Genomic DNA, 22216 nt, shown 5'->3' on the forward strand with positions numbered 1-22216 from the left:
AAAATCTTATGGATCAGAGTGAGAAATAAGGGGGAAAGGTATTAAAAATTGTGGTAAAAATAATTCCAGAAGTATATGTAAGACTTGAGACCTGAATATGAGAATTGAAGAAGAAAAGACTTAGCATCACTGTCAGAGAACAAGGTAGCATGGTGGAAGAAGGACCACAAAAGGAATACCCTAGAACTGAAAGATATGAGAAACAAAAAGACAGAGGGTTAGAGGGGTCTTGAACTGAGAAAACCTAGGACAATCAAAATCATTAGCTTAAAGGGTTGTAAAGAAGTCACTTAGGTGGCTTCTATATTCCTAGGCTTGGATTCAGGAAGACCCTAATTCAAATACTGCCTCAGTTACTTAGCTATGTGACCCTATGCAAGTCACTTGACCTCCCTTAGGCTTAGGTTCCTCATCTATAAAATGGGGATAATAATAGCACCTACCTCCCAGGGTTGTTATGATGCTCAAATGAGATAGTATATAAAGTACTTGATAAGCTTTATTGTATAAATGCTAATTAGTATTGTCATTAAATCTTTTCTACAAGCTATTTTAAAAGATAAATTTAAAAGTTTGAATTAGTGGAAGTAGAGGTCATAGGTGAAAAGAGGAAACAAAAATTTCACAAATCAGTTTCGTTTTAATAGAGTGTTTGTTTTGATCAAGAAGGTATATGCAGGGGCAGCCAGTGAGATGGCTCAGTGAGTTAGAGCACCGGCCCCAGAGTCGGGATGACCTGGGAATCGAATCCGGGCTCAGATACTTAGCACCACACCCAGAAATAACTGGCTGTGTGACCTTGAGCAAGTTATTTAAACCCAATTGCTTAAAAAATATATATATATGCAGGCAGCCTCGAAAAAATTGAAAAGGTAAATGACTAAATTTCATCTACTAATGGTACATTGAAGAGTTTGTAGAGAGATTGGATTAGACTCTGAAAATTGATTGAACCTCCTAAAACTGATTAGCTAAACACTCCTTTGAAGAACTTTTTCAAAATACCATATATTGTATGTATATCATTTCTAAAAATTATCAGTCCTGTATAATAATAGAATGATATGATTATATATTATGTTATATAATTAGAATAACAAAAATTATTAATTTATATATACATATATATTTACATTACCTAGATTTCCCCCTGTAGTCTACCTCTTGAATTCCTAGAGAGCCACTGCTTATAACAAAGATTGTTTAGGATTTTTTGTTTTTGTTTTTTTGTTTTGTTTTGCAGTGGGGAAGGCAGGGCAATTGGGGTTAAATGACTTGCCCAAGGTCACAAGGCTAGTAAGTGTGTCAAGTGTCTGAGGCCAGATTTGAACTTGAGTCCTCCTGACTCCTGGGCCAGTACTCTATTCACTTTGCTACCTAGTGCCCCCCAAAGATTGTTTTAAGGAAAGAAAAAGAAGACAAGCACTATTTTTAATTGTCTTTGTATCCTGAGTACCTTTAGTAGCTACTTAACAAATGCTTTTTGACATTGAGTTGAAAGCAATACAATTTTATCCCACTGATATCCCCTGTGTAAATTGTTTTCAAGTTTCTGTCAAAGCCCTAAGTAATATCAACTTCAGTCTTTTAAAGACCTGGGTCAGGGATTTGTGAACTTCTTGTGTGTTTTTTAATAACTATATTTCAATATAATTGGTTTCCTTTGTGTTTTATTCTTATCTTTTGTGCATTTAAGAACATTATTCTGAAAAGAGGTTCATAGGCTTCAACAGACTGTCAAAAACAAAAAAGGTTAAGAGCCCCAGTTCTAGGACTTCCTAAAACAGTCATTCTCCCCTGAAGTTGGTTCTAATTCAAGGAGGGACTCAAGGTTATACCACTGTTATTTCGTAGGCCCAATCTGTACATTCAAAAGTAAGAGGAGAATTCAAGCTGTTATCCAAACTGGATTATTTAATCCAGGTAACTAACATCCATTAACTAGAACTATCCAATCAATGAGTCAAATGTGTAGGGGCTCTCTAAATCCCATAATTCTCCATTTCATCCTTCATTCATAGACATTAATAACACAATAATGAAGTGTAAGTACTTGTATGGTGGAGTCATCATTTTAGACACAATTTCCTCTTTTAAAAATTTTATTTACCTAATATAATGAGCATGTTTGTTGCTAGATGGTTTTTCTAAGACCAGTGCCTAATGAGCTCATTTGCTTTGTTTTTGTTACCATCATAGATGAAAACAAAACAGAATCTTGTCTCATAATTTTTATCTCCTTTCACCTTTTAGATACTTGCCTGAGATCATGAATGATGGGCTGACCAATCAGATCAATAATCCAGAAGTCGATGTAGACATCACTAGACCAGACACTTTCATAAGACAACAGATCATGGCCCTGCGAGTGATGACCAACAAGTTGAAAAATGCATACAATGGAAATGATGTGAATTTCCAAGATACAAGTAAGCAATCAGCTTAATTGAAAATCCAATTTGGTGACCCTCATGGAAACTTTATGATTAAAATGGGGTCATATTTCAAAAACACTACTTAATTTTTCTTGACTAGAAATATATTCATTGTTCATATATTTCACTTCTCTGATCTGAGGGGTAGCCTTAGAGCTTTTGAAAGAGTCACATTTCAACTTTGTGGTTTAAGATTGGAAATTTTGCATCAGAAATGTGTTTTACTGTTGTTGCTGTTTTGGGCAGGCAATTGGGTTTAAGTGATTTGCCCAGCATCACACACCAGTAAGTGTCTGAAACCAGATTTGAACACAGGTCCTCCTGAGTCCAGAGTTGGTGTTTTATCCACTGTGCAATGTATCTTCTTCTGCATCAGAAATATCCAAAATATTTGGACGTACACTTGTTAGAAAACACCTTCAGACTGACATCAGGTAGTTTCAAGATGTTATCAGAAGTACAGAGAAAATATCTTTGGAAAAGCTTTGGGCCACTAAAAAGAGCAAGTAATCATGTAACTATCTCTTGAACATTAGATGTAGTCTTGTTAGCAGTGATTCTGTAATTTGGTCACTGAAGCAGAGGATTATGCTTGCATGTGTGAATTAATGAGATAGAAAGAAACAAATTATAGATGGAAGATATTAAGTCATCTCCCTCTTAGCTATCATCCTACAGAGTTGTCGACTGCAGTACATTTTTTCCCAATTTTTAACATTTTTATTTAAAGTTTTGAGTTCCAAATTCTATCCCTCTCTCCCCTCCCTGAGGCAATAAGCAATCAGATATAGATTATACATGTACAATTATGTGAAACATTTCCATTGCAATATATTTTTGTGCTTTATTCTGTATAATTTTAAATAACTCCAATTACATTTCTATAGGCAGGATATTCTCCATCTGACAGAATTTGTAACCGTGGGGATGAGGGTTCTGCTATAATAAACCTGAATTTCACTCTCCTCAAGATCATCCTACCACTTCTTGAAAAAATCTCTCCTTAAGGTCTGACTACATGCCATCACTATACTGAGTGTCAAGTATACAAAGAAAGGCAAAAACAATCTCTGGCTCCAAGGAACTCACCTTTTAGCGGGAGACATAGCAAAGAACTACATACATACAAAAAAGGCAGATGGTAAATTATAATTAATTTCACAGTGAAAGCATAGCATTCATGGCTAACGTAAGGTATTAAAAGTGAAATGAATTGATCAAAAATACTCTGTCTCTAAATCTGAACAATGAAGTTTTCATTAATTATATAACTGAGTTAAACAACAATAAAGAAATTGAGTTTTAGAAAGGCTCAAGGTAGTCCCACAAGTGATTTTGACTTTCCCAAAATAGTAATTAGCAGAGTCAGGATCTGAACCCCAAAGTTACATTATCTGGCATGTCACATGAAATGGGAAATGTCATATTAAAATTCCAGTTAACTAAGATTTCATTTGTGTTAGGGGCCATACCTCTAATCTTTGCCTTATTCTTCCACAAATCAAAGGGTAGTAATTTATACCTATAAATTGCCACTTTAGTGAAATCTTAAAAAGCAAAACTCTAGCCCTGCCTTTCCCGACCACCACCAAGCAGGAATAGTAAATAATAAGTCTCCAGCAGATTCTGCCCTATTAATCTGGTTTAGCTCCTACAGAGTGCCAGGTGCTATTGGAGAGATTTGTAAAGACGTGTGTCAGAAATTCTGGTTTCTAGGTCTTGAGCTTTCCTCCTCCCAATGGACAAAGTTCTAGATAACAGCTTTCACTGAACATCAGTCATTTAAGGACTGTTGCATTTATATGACTTTTATCTTAACTCGTTGCAAGTGTGCTTGCTACTACTTTCTGGTATTTACGAGCTGAGACAAGATTGCCACGTTCTTGGTTTTATCTCTCGAGACCTGTTTGCAAAAAGGATATGACCTGATGCACTTAGATGCACAGCTCTAAATAGCATGGCCTGTTTTGGCTTCTATCTCAAGCTCAAAACCATTATCACGTTTTATAGCTATTATAACGCTTGTTGCTTTTTGACATTTCTGCTTTATCACTTATTCTTGCCCCCTTCAATACCTGTATCCATGATGAGTTTTCTCAAAGAGATGTGGCTATTATTTTTTTTCCAACTGGAATCTCCTTATTTGCTGCTAAAAATTTTTAATATTCTAAATCTCTTTTAATAATAGCTATGTAAAGGTTACAATACTTCATGCCCATGCTAATCATCAAAACAATTCCCCTATCAATTTAGTATCTCTAAATTTATTTAATGTGCTCTTTTAACCCTCACATGGATCAGTAATGATAAACCAGGGTAAATGTTAAGGACACAGGATAATGTTTTCAAATGATCTGATCTACTAATATTTAAACATTCATTTCAAAGAAACATGATTCTCTCCCAATAGACCATTTGAAACATATTAGGGGCAGGAAAGGAAAGTTCAATTTCCTCAGCTGTAAAGTGAAGGGGGTTAAAGTAGATTACCTGGGAGGCCCAAAATTATGGCCCTGTGATCCTAACCAATATTCTATACTTGAGTGTAGCTGTTAGCAACAACTTGAGTGTAGCTAAGGAAATTGTGACATTAGCTCAGAAACAGTTCAGAGGGTTAACATCATCAGATCAGGCAGAGAGAGGACAGCAGTTTATTCTGTCCATTGGGCAGGCAATCAAAGAAAGAAGGCAAGGTCTGTCAGGTAAGTGGATAATTAAAAACTGGATGGTACATGTAAAGAAGGTTAATACAGAACTGAGGATGTAGAGATGTTGGGTGAAGGAGTTGCTCACTGGCGGTATGGAATTGAAAAGGGTAGGGTATAAAAGACAAGGCACTGGGCATACAATAGGGAATTGGTAAAGACACCATCCAAGACAAAGGATGAGGCTAGTGATCCAAAGATAGAAATAGATGGGGCTTACTGAGCAATTTTGTTCATTAAAAGGAAAGTTATCCCCCAGTCTGGGAAGGATTTGCTTCTTCATCCAATTGTTTCTCTTGGTCCAGAGATATGATGGGTTTGTATAATGTATTTTTCCTTCCTGCATTTTCTTTAAATACCTTCTCACACCATTCCTTTTTGAAAGTATTGTATCTGTTAAGAATGCTAGTAATGACCTTTTCAAAAGGAAGAAGGGTGTGTGTGTGTGTGTGTGTGTTTATTTTATGTATGTATTAATGCAGCAGGTATGCTATACAGTCATTCTACAGAGACCAGCTTTGCCCCTCTCTGTAAGAGAACTCTGAACAGATGACTGTCAATCACCAGCACTTTGTCCCTAACATCTATATCCTTGGTCCTTTATCTAATTGTAACTGTCAATCATGACTTGTCACTCATTGGCTCAGCTCCCACCCACTGACAACTCTTGCACCTTCAAAATCCTACCTGTTGGGGTGGCTAGGTGGTGCAGTGAATAGAGCACCGGCCCTGGAGTCAGGAGGACCTGAGTTCAAATTCAGCCTCCGACACTTAACACAAAAACTAGCTGTGTGACCTTGGGCAAGTCACTTAATCCCAATTGCCCACCCCCCAAAAAAATCCTACCTGTTCTTTCCAGCATTCAAAATTAAAAGTAATGGCTTTTTTTAAAAAAAAAGAGTTGAATTAAATTAGTAAAAACATAGTAAAATCAAAAAGCTGATTGTATCATAATTTTTAATGGCATTCTAGACACTTCCCAGACCCAACCCCCAAAGCAAACTCCCAACTCTATTTGTAGTCCTTTTAAAAAATAATCCCTTTAGTCTCCCAAGCTATAAGAGAAAGAATATAGAAAATTAATTTGGAGAAGGAAGAGGGAGAGAGAGAAAGAAAGAAAAGGAAGGAAGGAAGGAAGGCAGGAAGGAAGGCAGGAAGGCAGGAAGGAAGGCAGGAAGGAAGGCAGGAAGGAAGGCAGGAAGGAAGGAAGGAAGGAAGGAAGGAAGGAAGGAAGGAAGGAAGGAAGGAAGGAAGGAAGGAAGGAAGAAAGGAAGGAAGGAAGGATGGATGGATGGATGGATGGATGGATGGATGGATGGATGGATGGATGGATGGATCCCTCTTCTACCCAGGACAAAAGTAGGCATTATAGGTCATTTACTCATAACTCACAAAGAGGTGCTGCAATGTGTCTTTTCTCTCATTGATCAAGATAGCATGTTTTGGTCACCACAATTCAGATGCTTTAAGCTTCTTTCTTTTCCAGTGGTCCACATCTCCTCACATGTCCAACTCAACCACCTACTGTCTGTATCAAGGTCTAACTCCTGTCTGCATGTTAGGGGAGCACAGAGTACTCTTCAGCTTGGTGCCATAGGCTAAAAGAATGGGGAGACATGCTCACTATTGCCACTGTCTTCTAGAGAAAGAGCACTTTCCTACTAGACTTCTAGACAATGCTAATCAATTAGTAACCATTCAGCATTAGGTGGCCTTAAATAAAAAGGTCAATGCCAACTTGGTAGGTTACCCAGAGTCTATTATTCAGGGACAGCGATTTGAACAGAGGTCAGAAACCTCTTCAGTACCAAGGACTTTGTGCCAAAAAATTAACTCTATGCCAGGGAAGAGGGCAAAGAAGAAAGAAAGAAAAAACATGAAAAAAACAGGAGGAAATAGGAAAAAAGAGGAAGATATTATTTAATTTTTTATCTCATCACTGAGCACAATACCTTACATATAATAATAATAACTCACATTTATAATACTATATAAGGCACTGTGCTAAGAATTTTACAATTATTATATCATTTGATCCTCACAATACCCTACGACGTAGATGCTATTATTATCCCCATTTTACAGATGAGGAAACCAAGACAAACAGAGGTTAAATGACTTGTCCAGAATCACACAGCTAGGAAGTGTCTAAGGGCACATCTGAACTCAGATCTTCCTGACTCCAGGCCAGGTTTAGAGCTTGTACCCTCCAGTTACCTCATAGTCAACACAATAAATATTTATTAAATAGAAATTATTTTGTATTGTTTGGAGTAGGAATGCAAGCATACACACACACACACACACACACACACACACACACAGACACAGAGTAAGCCATTATAGTGTTATGATACTCACATGTGGAATAGAACCCGGGATAGAAATTAATACTAATGCTGTCTTATAGTAGTCTTATAATGTACAAATAGTCAAGCAAACTTAAATATTTGTTAATAGCCCACAAATTTGAGGAAAGGACTCAGGGAATTCCTTTGGTTTTGTTTTGGTTTTTAAATGTTCCATTTTGTTTCATCCTCTGTTTTTACAGCCTCACATCTTCTCCTTCTCTTTGTGACAGGTGATGAGGCCAGTGGCTCGGGCAGTGGCAGTGGCTGTTTGGATGATGTCTGCCCAACTGAGTTTGATTTCGTCACTACTGAAGCCCCCCCTGTCGATTCAGATAGGAGAGAAGTGAACTCTTCAGTTACCAAGCTCAGCTACTCACTCCTCACGTGGTCTACCCTCTTCATTGTCTTCTCACTGCAGAGACAGTGGAGATAATCCTGGATTTTGGTCAGATAAACTGAGTTTTAGATATCTGAACAGCCAACTTCTTCTTTTTCTTACACTATTGGACAATGGACCATGACACAATACTTACAGTTTTCTAAGAGAAGAGAGCGGTACTGCAATCTGCTTCCCTTTTTGTTTTCCCAAAGAGTACCGGGTGCCAGACTGAACCGCTTCCTATTTCCTTCAGCTATCTGTGGAGACCATGTCTATTCTTGAGTGAATTCTTACTCAAATCTTTCTTACCAAGGGACTTTCTTACCTTCATTTGCTTCTATGCTGCAGAAGTAAAGGGATCTCACATGGTGGGGTTTTTATTTCCTTTCAAAACAAAAAGGGCAGGGAGGGAGTGGTAGGGGAGAGCAAGATAGAAAGAAAATCATTTTTCTTCAAATATCAGGCCATACCCCAAGGCTGCTGCATTTTCAACAAACAGGCAAAGGAAGATAGGGAAAAAAAAGAACCTAAATGATATCATTTCTTTATTGACAGCCAGCCCTCTAATATGGGCCTCTTTACGGCAATTCAGGTCTATAAAATGGTCATTGGAAGAAAGTTTGGAATTTTTTTCTAAGAAAAAAAAAAGTTTGTGAAAATACAGTATGTCTCAGTGGTGAATGTCTTTCACTCTTGGCCACCAACACTAACTGGTTGGAAGGCATTGAAACTGACAATTAGAAAATAATCTTTAGTAGTATACCAACACTACAAAGAGTTGAGTATTTCCTATTATTTGCCATTAAAGATTCACATCTACCTGCCCAGTATACATTTCAGTAGTGGCACCATTTTTCCTAAGCTATTTAGTTTTTTGCTTTGTTATCTACTCGGCACAGGAGTTCTCTCTCCTTTGCACCACCCTTGACAAATCTTCCCTCAAAGATTTGAACTAAAAAATAATCTCCAGTAATAGAATTTCTTTTGCCACCAAATCGACATTCATTCATTTTTTCTGCTCCTGTGCTCACTACCCTCCCAAAGTGACAGTTCTTTCAATGGACTGATAAAGCAATTGGATCCATATGCAAGTTTTCATATATAATGACTTCCTTTGTGTCAGGTGGCTTCTGTATCACAAGGGCATTCAATTACAAAACAAACATAAGATAAAAAAAAAGAACAGTAATAGTATTGACATGGAGATTTCTTTCACTTTTTTAGTCTTAGTATGATCATCTATTTTTATATATATTATATATATAAATCACAGATTTTAACTTCTTAACTACAAGCTCAGGGTTGACACACCTTTGTAACAAAAATGTTTTGTCAACCAGCTCTTCTTGTCTTGTGCTGCTCAGAGAAGTGATTTTTTTTAAATGACCTATGAGCACTGAGAATCAAGAAAGAGAACTTTTTATGTATCTAACTCTCATTTTATTAAAAGTTCACCAGAGGACACCCTCTTTAGCATGAATGTGATTTGGCTTGGGGGTGCTCCAGTTTAGACAGGGCATATGGGGAGATCCAGGGCACTGCAGGACTTGATTGGTGATGGCAAATGTGTGCATAGAGAATGTCATTCATTGAAAATTATTGTTTTTAGGAACAAGGTCTTTGGTCTAGAATTCCTGGTGTGGTTTGGACCCATTACCTTAGTTGGGGATGAGGGAAGGGAGTTCAAAGACCTGGCCTAACCAGCTATATCATGTAGGCCAAAATCAGATGCTGTCGACCCCTTAAAGGAAAACATGAGAAGACAAGACAAAAGCAAATGAACAAAAACACCCAGGGGACAGTTGGAGGTGGGGTGGAGTTCCATAAAAATAATTGGTTTTCCAAGTGATTCTTGGTTTATATGATGAATCTGGAGTTGGTAAAGTTAGTTTCAGATACTATAAAGTATTTCAGTCACATTAAAATTTACAATAATGACATGTAAATGGTAGTTTCAATCTCATTTTCTCATCAAAATTATAATTAGTTATCTATTTAGTCACCACATTTAAGTAGAATACACACAGCACAATAGTATTATGTACACTTAAGCACTTTTACAAAAAAAGATAAGGTATTTACAAGCTACTATTGATACATTATGCCTAATGAAATAGGAAATGTAGGTTTTTAAGAGACTGTCTACCATCCTCCTAATTGAAATTTTTCTAAAACTCCAAAACAATTTTCCTATTGCATACTTCTAGAAAAATTATCAATCTGACTCCAAACTTTGGCTTCGTATCACCAATTATGCATACAGAGAGCCCTCTGCAGTGACCAATACCTTAAATTAACTGACTCCAATTTGTGTTTAAGAATCAGTATTTTATTTCTCCAATAATGAAGGTATAAAGAAAATTACACCAAACTGATTTATCTGAATATTTGAGTAAGAGCTGGTTTAGGCAGCTCTGAACTCAAATTCTTTTCTTTTACAGTATTTCCTCCTTTTCCTTCTATGAAGTGTATCAAGGAGATGCCTTTTTCCTCATTTTTTCCCAATACAAAGGTTATATATTTTGTATATATTTGTGTGTATATATATATATGTATATATATGCATACATATATATATTAACCTGATCCATTCACACCTGGTAATGACATTGATTAGCTACAGTAAATCAACACTGAAAAGAGTTGAAATGATCAGGTCATCATACCATAATACAGATCACCTTGGGTAGACATGGTCACGACATCAGTCAAGTTGTACTTCTTGACTTCTCCCCTGCCATCCTCTTATGTCATATGATTTTTCATATTCATTTGAGCAGTGAGGCATTTATTCTGCCATTGGCATGACATCACTGTAATCTAGATGGCTACCCCTTTTTAAAGAAATCTTTGGAAAGTCTATCTATAACTTGAGTTTTCTAGTTTCAGAAAGTAGTATAATATAGTAGAGTATAGGAAGAAGCTCCATAATTTTCCATAATTTGTCAACCTGATGTTCCCTACATGTTATCCATTTGTCTTCACTTCATAACCTCTGTTCTGAATAGGGAAGAATCAGTTCCACTGGGCTCAATGAAATCTGGAACTAGGAAATAATGAGTGGTGCTCATAAATGCAAACATTTAGATTATTTAAAGTGCCTCTATTTTACATGTTCTTTAGTTATAATATGTATTTTTCTAACAGTAATACACATATATAATAGGTGTATATTAAACTATGTATATGTTATAGCTAAAGACTAAACAGAGTTTTGTCTTTAGCAGAGAAGAACAGTTAGCAAATTCATAAATTAGAGTTCTGTTTACGATTCTGTTTTGAAGGGTAATGATTTGCTCTTTTACTTAATATTCTATACTTTGAATACAGGGATCAGTAAAACCTGCTTTGAAATATAAGGGATGTGAAATTCTAATGTATTTGTGAACATTCAGACACATCATCTATCATTCACTGACAAACTAGCAATTGTAATGAAGACAAAAATCCTTTCATCTCAACAAAAATGTGATTTGTTTTGATGATGTCAATGTTAAATGAATGATAGGTTAATTCATGATTTTTAATTGACATTTCCTTTTGTGAACATTGACCCACGTTTGATCTTTACCTGTTACAAGTGGCTATAGACTAAACATTAGCTAAGGTCCATAATGAGGAAGAACAATTAGCCAGTTTCTGAATTGTGAATCTGTTTACATTTATATTTTCAAAGTTTGTCATTTATTGCTTTTAAAAAAAAAATAAAGGTGTAGCTTAGCTTGATTCCTTGTTATAAAAATAGAAAATTAGTAACAATTCATCCAAATTTTCCTCCAACTTAAATGCTTTCTCCTTTAGCAAGAGAAGAGTAACTAATACTTCACTTATTTGCTAATTGTTCTTCCCTGTTATAGATATTAGTCAGTGTTTAGTTTTAGACTGAGACATATATATGTGATATAAAGTTGTATGTACACTGGAGCCTTGCTATAATACGGCATACTATAGCACAAAACTCAGTCTACCAGTGTCATCTTTGGCCTTGTCCAAAGTGAGAAGAAGTGGATGTGTTTCTTACTAGAAGTACTGAAAGGACCTTGTAACAATTTTAATGGTATGGTCCCCACAAATGGCATTATAGTGAGGCTTCAGTGTGTGTATACATAAAATATATGCATTATGTATGTGTTACACAAGTCCTCTCCTAACTTTTTGTGTGGCTATCAATTACTATGCGGGTTAAGATTTTGCATTTCTAATTTGGATAGAAAGTTGCCATTAAGCTTGTATGAAAATTGTAAAAAAAAAAAATCATCTAATAGTTGTTTCCAGTACCCTTTATGTTTTTTTCTTTAATTACCTTCATGGTTTAAAGTCTAGGGCCTTTTAGAAGCTATAATATAAACAAATGGGGCAGTTGATTATCCCACCACTGTGACAATTCGAATACATTTAGTTTTGGAAACCATTGACTTTTATCTTTACCCCTGGAACCTTTAGCCTTTCCAAATGTATGTAGTTGAAACAATGAAATGGAAAATCCTGTCTCTCTCTCTCACTTCTGAATTCTTTTCTCCTTCCAGATAAAATGTAGAGCCCTGAGAAAGAATGTCAATATTATTTAAGTGAGGTCAGAAATGGGAAAATAATATGCAGATGAGAGGAGCAGGGAGTGATGGGCAAAAATTTTCAAAAATAAGAAAATAGCATTGATTTTTAAGATCTCTAAAATGACATGACCATGCTCATAGGCAGGTTTAAATGACGTGTTAAACAGATCACAGGCAATCAATTTCAAATAGCTCACTCTTTAACACAATTAGCAATGATTTCTTTACTGAAAATATAGTACCATTTCAAAAATGTTTTAGTAAAAAATTATAAAAGCCCCCCAAAGTATAGCATTTACCTGGAAGCAATCCTATAATTTAAATTCGCAGCATTAATCTCTTTGGTTTATCCAGAAAGATAATCATTGAAAAACAAATTAAGGCAACTTTAAAATAACTCCAACTGAGAAATCAGGATACAAATTTCTTTCAGAGAAAGGAAGCTAATTGCCCAGGAAGGAAAAAGGATCCATGTGTTGGTTATTCACAGTAATTCCCAATTTTGAAAATCATGAAGCTAAATAAGCACTTTGATTTTTCTGAGGGATTAAAATGGGGTAACACAACATAGCACACACTCACACAATGAAAAGTCCTCTACTTTGACACTATTTCCAGATTGGTGCCAATCAGACAATGAGTGATAAATGCACAGAAGGAAAAAGGGGCATAAAAACAGAGTATTGAGCATTCCACTCCAATGCAACTTTTTTACAAAGAGAGAACAAATTTCTATTCAATAGCCATTTCTATTTAAGTGCTCTCATCACATAGACAATAGACAATTGGTAGACACCACAGAAAGCTATAAAGGTCCTGCCTTTACATTTCAAATGTTATTTCTCTCCTTACCTTCTTTGGCCCACCTTGAAACATATGGCAGAGCAAGGGGGTGCCCACAAATGTTCCATATTATGGTGAAGTCAAAATGAGATTCAAATTCAACTTCTTGGAAATCCAGCTCAATCCAACAAGCATTTATTGAAGATCTACTCTAGCAAGGTTACTATACTAGGAGCTGAGGTATATGAAGGAAAAAAACAAGGAGATTATGTTGTTCTGAGGAGGATATATCACAAGTCACATATAGAAAAACAACAGAAATCATGAAGGGAATATTTCTCTTAAGTCATCTTTCCTTTAATGAGTATCTACATCTCTAGATAAAAGTCATGGGTTAGGGGTTGAAGAAACATATATTCAGTAACTTACATGACTCTGCCACCCTATTCCTTTTTAATAAATCATTCCATGTTTTGGAAGAGGAGTTAAGCCAGAACCTAGCAAAAAAAAATCCAGGCTTTTGCACATTTCCTCTCACTCCTATAACATACAGAGAACCCAAGCCCCTTTGAATTCCAGTTACCCTTTGGAAGAAATAGAACAAGATGAGGAAGCAGCTAAGGTTCTAGAGGATAAGATTTTCATTTTCCTTGAAGGCTGGTTTATATTAGGGAAGTTATCCGAGGTTGTTAAGGAAATCAGTGATTAATGAAGGAACAGAATCCAGCAGTTTGCCCCTATATATAACAAGAATGCCCAGGAAAATTGTATCTAGAGCTTGAAATGCCACTTAATTGGTTGATGTTTGAAAAGCACTTGAACATGAAAGGCTTGTATAATTGGATATGATATTTGCCATGAGCATCTGAATCTATGTAGCCCCTGAGTCAGTGGAGTGCCCAGCTTTGATTTTATAGCAGCTGGCACCAAGAATAGGAAGTTAGGTCACTGAGCCAGGCAATTTTATGTAATCTTTATGAGGAGGAATTTGGAACCCTGAATCACTGATACAGAATGTTACTAACTGGTTATTTATATGGGATTGCTGAAAAAGCCATCTCAAATTGTATTCATTAGTCATAGAATTTGGAAATATATAGGACTTTAGACATCATCTCGTCTAACCTCTCTACAATTAGTTTTACAGATAAGGAAACTAAGATCTGAAAGAGTAAAAATTTTGCTCAAGAACCTGGGATTTGAACCCAGCTTCTCTGATTCTAAATCCAGTATGCTCCATTGCCCTTTCCACTAAACCATCATGATAGATTTGTCTTCTCATTTGAAAAGAGAATTATTGAGTTTTCTTTAATTTCATGGAGTTTGTTGTTATCAAATTAAAGGCATGGAGAAAGAGAGTTGTTTTTTGACTCAGAAAAGATCATTCCCTTTTCAGTCAACATTCTCTTCCATAGGCTATATTTGTAACTCATTTAAAAGGCAAAAATTTTAGATAAAGCCTGTTCAACAACCAGTCAGTCCAGCCAAAGAAATAGTTTGGCATTTTTCTTAATGCAGTGACCAACATGAAATGGATCCAGTCAAACAAACAGTTTTAAGAGTCTTTTGTGATTTGCTCAATCACTGTACTAGTGACATTTTTTACAAATTAAAACAAAGATCAGGGCATGGATAATTACTTCCTAGTTCATAGATTAAAAGATAGAAGGGCACTTGGAGACTACTCCAACTCCCTCTTTTTCCAGATGAAGAAACTAAAGCCCAGATAAATTAACTGACTTGCCCAAGGTCACACAAGCACATGGCCTTTTCCTCTAGACTGTAAATTCTTGGAAGGCAGGCACCATTTCAGATTAGTTGCTGAATCTGTTTCTTCTGCTGCCACTGAGTTTTGAGTATGTCTTCTTTACCTGCCAATTTCAGTATCCTCTAACAGTTATGACCTTCTCCATTTAGGCTTTGAGGCTAAGTAGTCCAGTCCCATAAGAAAACTCCATGTTTCTTATTTCCTGATACTGCACTAAGTATATGGCCCCCTGGCAACTTTCTTAGCACAGCTAGGCTCATCTACTCCAAAGATGTCTTTGTATTTTACAGAACTTGGCATAGAGTAGGCATTTAATAAATGTTTGTTGATTAATTTATTTAAATCTCACCACATCTATTGTTGAATGCCACCACACATGGGTACATGCACAAGTTGGTTAAACCAACCAAAGAATCAAGATACTTGGTGGCAAAGACAGTCTTCTTGAAAAAAAAATGTCCTCAGCAAATTCACAAAAATGGATACAAGCAAAATTTCTGTTCGCTTTTTTTTGCACCAGAAGAAACTGCAAGTGCCATTTAAACCTCTTGTCTCTTTAAAGTGGCCCCCAAAGACACAGAGACTTTGGCATAAACCAATCTCTCATTGGTTCCTAGTTCTGAGCTATAAAAACATCAAACATCTACAACTAAAGGAACTCCATAGGAATGAATTCTCTTATGTCTCTTGATGGTAGGTTGATAATCTGAAAGTCATCTGATTCACCTTCTGGCCTGACTTTTTTTTTGGTGGGGGGGTCTGGTCTTGTAATTTCACTGGGGTACCTTTTAACTCTAGATGAAGAAATTCCTTCTCCTAATGCAATTTGTTAAGTGTTCAGCAATTTACAGTCAAAGAATTGTCTGAGGCGCTGAGAAGTTAATTGTGTGATTTGCCCAGGGTCACACAGTATTTGTCAGAAGGGGAACTTGAACACAGATCTCTGTGACTTAATTACCCTGAGGGGAAATTTTTTTTTTCACAAGTGTGAAAAACTAGAAGTGCCCAAATTATATTAAACCAAAGAAGTTACATCTAAACAGCTTTGTTAAAAGTTTTAATAACATGAAAGTGATTTTATCTTTATTTGTATGAGTCATTTAATATCAATTAGCAACTTAAGGCTGTTTTTGCTGATGCAAAAAAAAAATCTAGCTGCTGGCTATTAGCCAGCATTCTCATCTGACTACTTGATTTATTTGTTCTAGTTAGTATGTCAGAATTTATGGGTGATGGCACATTAACTTCTAAAAAGCATTTTTTTCTTTGAAAAAGTTTTTTTAAATGAAGCTTCATAATAACTGATATTAATTATAAAGTATTCTAAATCTTTGGGCTTATCCAAATAAAAAGGAATTAAGATAACCTTTCCACACACCCCCAAACATATATACACACACATATATTCTCACATGCCCCTTTCAGATTTTCCATACCTTTCCCTGGGGCATTTTTCCAGCCTGTTCTTCTTTCATGTCACAGGGAGTTTCACTGAGAAGAAGGTTAAGTTAAGCATTATTATAAAATTCATTTTTTTGTATTCATTCTATATTGGAAAATTCTTGAAACTCATAGGCAAAAAAAGTCCCATTTATATTTAGCATAGTACAATGACAATCAATGAAAAACTTGGAGAGAAGTAGAATAAAATTCTCACATCATTATTTTACAGATGAAGAAACTGAGGTCCAAAGAGGTTAAGTGACTGGCCAAAGAGGACACAACTAGTTAGTGACAGAACTAGCATTAGAACCCAGGTCTTTTGACTCCCCAACTTTCCACCATACAACATATGGCATCCACATTTTTATATATTTCTGAAATGGATGAGAGTTCTCAAATGTTGTGAAAACATATGAGTTTGGTAAACTAGAAGAATGAAGTAGCAATTTGTCATTATGTCTATGTCTACAGAGTTCATTTTTGAGACTGGCAAGTCATTTTGTTCAATGATCTATGTGGACAGATCAGTCAATGGAAGAATTCTGCCAATGAAGTAACCATTTGACCTACTTTTTGCATTTCACTTTTAGCTGTATAGACACAGTTCTGAAGTTCTTTGATTATAACACTAGGGCTTAAAATATTAAAAATAGATGACACCTCCTTCTACTCTTATGCCAGCAAAAGTTCTATTTCCTAGCCTTCTTTCTCTCTGACCTCTAATTCAAAGAGCCAGGTTTTTAAAAATCTCTACACACCATGAAAGTCCTTGAGAACTTGTTCAACAAAACACTGGTGAAATTCCAGAAGCCAAACACCAACCATTACTACCCACTTTGTAGGAAATGACACAATTTTTGGAGTATTATCTGACACAGAGTTTTTGTTCTGCCATCCTTCTCCAGATGTAACAATTGCTAATATTGGTAATAAATGCTTAAAATTAGCAAACTTCTCCATTCACCAAGAGTAAGCTCCAGCTGTCTCCAAAGTCAGTTTACACCCAAATAAATATATTTGCTACCTTATGTGAGGGGGGCAGAAGAGTTCCACCCCAGCTATAACTATTCTATGTGCCCACTTATAAAAAATAACCAGCTCTGTGCCATGCACTCTGTAACTAGCCTTCCTGTTTAAGTCTACCTACCTACTGTAATTCAAAGAACATGTGGAATCAAAAACTTGAGAGACAACTCATACCTTGTTGAGTGCATAATCCTAACCCATACATTTCTTGCTGTATCTTTTAGTAATCTGTGGCTTCAAATATACTGACTACTCATTTTTTATTCCATTCTTCTATTTTTGTAATTTTGCTAGGCTCTCCCAGTGGATTGGTGCATACATACCCTAAGCAGTTAGTTGCTAAATCTGTTTCTTCTGCTACCACTGAATAGATGTGTTTTAGGTTCATTTGATGTCTTCTTCACCTTGCCAGTCTCAGTGTCCTTTAATAGCTATTGCCTTTTCCATTTTGGCTTTGGGGCTAATTGGTCCAGTTCTGTAAGAAAAGCTCATGTTTCTTACTTTCTGATACTGTGCTGAGTATCTTATATGACCCTTTCCTAGCATAGCTAGACTCAACTAATCCAAAGATGTGAAGGCTTGAGGTAGAAGGTAGTTTTTATTAGTCCCCAACAGATGAAAGAACCAAGGTAATAGGGAGAGGGGTGAAAGAGTGATATTCAGGCTACAGGGGAGATGAAGGTCACAACATCAAGACTTTCAGTTCATCAGAAGATCCAATAGGCTCTTCATTTGCTATAATGCCTGTTCCAAAATGAACCATTCTCCTCCTGGAAAAGGATGGGATTGCTTTAGTCTAGAAATGACTGAATCAACAGGGCTAGGATATGTTGTTAGAAAAATAATTGAGTGTTCTGGATGCTCAAAATTAGATTCAATTCAACCTAAAAAATAGTTATCAGGTACTTACTCCATGCACAACACTATACTAGTCCCTAGGCAAAATATTCAGAGATGTTCTTAAGCATGAAATGAGAGATGGGTAAGATCATTTTTTCTTGGAAATAATAAGAATGTGTGGTATACTGTGAACAAAATACGTAAAAACAGCTAGTGACCATCTGTTTTCATATATGCATTGACTTCACCATGACTGGTATTGCTTGTGTTGACTCCAGAGGGAAAAAATGCTCATGAACCTTCCCAAATCTATGTATAGTTCTGTGTTCATGCTAGGGCAATTGATCAAATGAGACCATTTTTTTTCCCAACTCCACATGCTCTGAAAAATCAAACAGGGCAAAATATCGATTACCAAAACTCTTGCTCAATTTTGAAGTCTTGATGATATCCAAACATAAACCATAGGGGCTTTGCTCTGACTATTTATGATATCATCTGACCCCCTCACTGCTTTATAATCATATTCTCCCTATCTATTATCCCGTATATAAGAGCCTAAATTCTATTATCTAGATCTCTACCCTAAATCCCTCTCCAGCTACTGGGTTTTCTTAATCACTTCTTTTCTTAGCTAGAACAGCTTCAGAAAGTTTGGATGGAGGGGAAGAACAGGGACAAAGTTGGTGGAGGTAGGGGGCCAGAGAAGCATTCTGATTTCCCAATGACAATAGGAAGATGGTGCTTGACATTTCCTAAATGCTCTCATTTGGGCCTGCTGCCCATTTACCTCTTCATTTATCACTGAGTCATTATTAACCCGATATGGAATATGGCAGTTCCAGAAGCCATGATCATTAATGTAAATACCATTTGTTCCTATAAGACTTGCTTTTGCTGCTATGTTTTTCATACTTGTTTAGCTCATGATATTTCATGCCAAATACTTTACAGACAGTGTTTAGAAATCACAAAGCAGCTAGACCATGAAAGGCTGTGCTCCCATCCATCAGGAAATGGAGTCTGACTGCAGGGATGTTTTGTATTTGCTTTACATTCATTATGAGTTTCTAGCTGAGCCTACTTTTCTCCACAAATATTGAAGACAGAGAAAACTAATGACATTCTGTTAACACAGACTCATGCTGGTGATTCTGCATCTTCCAAAAGGACTGCATAGATGCCATTAAAAGAATTGCAATTGACAGCTGGGGCTATCAGGCCAGATGTGATATTGGGTTATTAGACAAAGGAGGTCCTCAAAGACTTTTGAGGTAAAATTTGAAAAGTCATACTTTACTAGGTTGCCTAACTAGATGTCCCATAAGTGCTTAATACACATAGGAGACTTGCAATCAGACTGAGGAAATGTAAATAAATGGAGAAGACAATAATTAACATGCCCCAAACCCAAATTCTGGTTATTCTGCCTGCCTTTTGTCAGCAAAGTTGTTGATCAAAATTTACCAGATATTTGGTTCTTATTCTTCCTGTTGTGTGATACATATATTGATGTATATGAGCTTTCCATTAATAGTGGTGTTGGACAAAAAAAAATGTTTCAATTATGTTACACTGTCTTATCTGACATGGGTCATCAAGGACAAGAAAAATTTTAATTTGAAGTAATTCTCTGGAGCCAAATTAGTAGTTACCTGGGGGTTCTTTTTCAGAGTGCTTTGGTTTTATTAAAATACCATGTCACTAAATTATTCTCAACTCTGGCAAAAGAATCCAAAAACACTTTGGGGGCTCTATAAGAAAAAAAATTCTCCTTACCAACAAATCTTTGAAAAGTCTCTTTAGCATCTGTTAAAATAGTTTTCCCACAACATGCCTGAAAGTGGTAAGGAGAAATCCTGGGACTTTTCTTAATTAAGCAATAAGATATGGCGGAGGGGGGTGTAATGCTGAGATATCATACATCTAAAGCATTAAAAAGCTGAAAACACATTTAAGTACCTCTAAATCCTTAGGTATCTGATTCTCCGCCAAACGTGCCTTATTGCTGTTATAAAAAGTCTTTTCATATTTCTAAGTAGGACCTTCCAAATAGGCAAAGGTCCAGTTGGAAAGGATGTCTTGGTCTGGAAACTAATGTGGTAAAAGCTGTAATTTTCCCTCTTCCTACACCCCATCATCATCTGGGGATGGTGAGAGGGAAATGGTCAGCTTACACTACATTTTTTTTTGCTTTGTGTGCCAGTGAATAGACAAAAGCCTGTGTAACCCCCAAGATCATCCCCACCTACTGTGGATAGCAGGATGAATAACACTGAATCCTGAAATCTGCTTTCTAATAGTGGTCTGGGCAACCTATTCTGGCTATTAAAAAGTTAATACAGTTTTCTTTAAAACCTTGTTAACAAATCATTGGAGTGTGCCACTTATTGGGACTAATAATGTTACTACAAGTGCTATCTTAGTCCTACTTTCCCCACCCCACCCCTACCCCCAGATAGTAGTTGCTCAGCCAATAAACCATGAAGATGACTGGAGTAAGGGGCATTCCTTGACACTGTTGCTATGATATTCAGTACTGTATGTAGAGACTTGACACCTCAGTGATGAAGACTTTAACATGCCTTATTTGTCCTAGTTACTTTTTTACAGTGTGATGACTTAATAATACGAGTTGTGTTAGATTGCTTCATCATTATAAATAAACTGTATCTGCTCTGCCATACAAACTATCCAATTCATTCTTTGAAGAACCATGTTAGAGTATTCTAATCTTGTCACCAACTCACCTAATTTTTATCCTTTCACCTTCATTTAACTTGTACTCCATGAAGGGAAGGTATTCCAGTGGCTTGAAAAAAAGGGGGGGGGGAGATTGGAGCCCTCTGATGGACTACAATAAATACTGCAATTAAGTACACAGTTTGTGTCCTTGTGATTTTTCCTCAGTACTTTCAATATGGTCTCTCTTCTAGTACTCTTTCAGCTCTTGAACTGGATCTGGCCTCTATTAAGGATAACACCAAAGTAAACCAAATATACTGATTGGTAAGGAAGATTCTCTCACCCAGTTTCTCCAATATCTTCTCTAAAATCAATTCCATTCAACAATCCTTTCTATGTACCAGGAAGGAAGGAAGGAAGGAAGGAAGGAAGGAGGGAGGGACGGAGGGACGGAGGGAGGAAGGGAAGGGAGGGAGGGAGGGAGGAAGGGAGGAAGGGAGGGACAGAGGGAGGAAGGGAAGGGAGGGAGGGAGGAAGGAAAGAAGGAAGAAAGGAAAGAAGAAAAAGGAAGGAAGGAGGGAGAAAGACAGGGAGGGATGAGAGAGGGAGCAAACATTTTCATTTGAATTAAATTTTATTACTTCTCCTGAGGTCAAGGCTCGAAGTTGTTCATGTCAGTTTAAGTTTCACACAATATATAAGCTATCTTTAGGGAAGATGGACATTAGCAGGTTTCAGAAAAGATAGGTGATTGAGAGGGGGAAACTGGAAGAAAGAAAATGTACTTTGGCAGATGAAGTAGAAAATGTATCTAAGCAAGAGGATTTAAGTGGGGGCAGTAAAAGCATAAATAGATTTTGGAGGCAGAATTTTTAGTAGCTTATTGAATGCAGAAGGATAAAATATTAAATAGGAAGTGCGCTTATTAGTAACCTTAAAAATGAGGAACAGAAAATGAGAGAAGGCAATTGAACAAATACAAGGCAATGCGATGAAAGTGTCAGAAAGGAAAAATAAGCTTGGCAGAATGTTCAAGTGAGCCAGAAAAGATGGGCCAAGATGCAAGGAGGCCAGAAATTATTATTCATTGATTATCTGGCATTGCTGATTTGACTGTCATTCTAAAATCAATTTTACATTTTTATTTTAAATTGATTGCACCACACAGCCCTACAGAGAGACCTTATAAGGTTTGGATAGATAAAAATAAAAATAAGTCATTTGCAAAGCTTCTGAATTTCATCAACT

General features: G+C 36.4%; 1 protein-coding gene across 3 annotated transcripts in view; it reads left to right on the forward strand.

Moving 5' to 3' along the window:
* GPC6 (glypican 6) overlaps window positions 1-21161 on the forward strand; it is a 1314810-nt gene extending 1293649 nt beyond the window's left edge. For all 3 annotated transcript variants that reach the window (XM_069067329.1, XM_069067330.1, XM_069067331.1), the window contains 2 exons: window positions 2254-2429; window positions 7722-21161. In XM_069067329.1, coding sequence (XP_068923430.1) covers window positions 2254-2429; window positions 7722-7924 — 379 coding nt within the window. In that variant the 3' untranslated portion in view covers window positions 7925-21161. The remainder of the gene's footprint in view (window positions 1-2253; window positions 2430-7721) is intronic.
* Window positions 21162-22216: the final 1055 nt, after the last annotated feature.

This window comes from Petaurus breviceps, unplaced genomic scaffold (assembly GCF_028583685.1).
Source record: "Petaurus breviceps papuanus isolate PSGF00001 unplaced genomic scaffold, PetGlider_PUasm1.0 90743, whole genome shotgun sequence".
In the NCBI taxonomy this organism is placed as follows: Eukaryota; Metazoa; Chordata; class Mammalia; order Diprotodontia; family Petauridae; genus Petaurus; species Petaurus breviceps.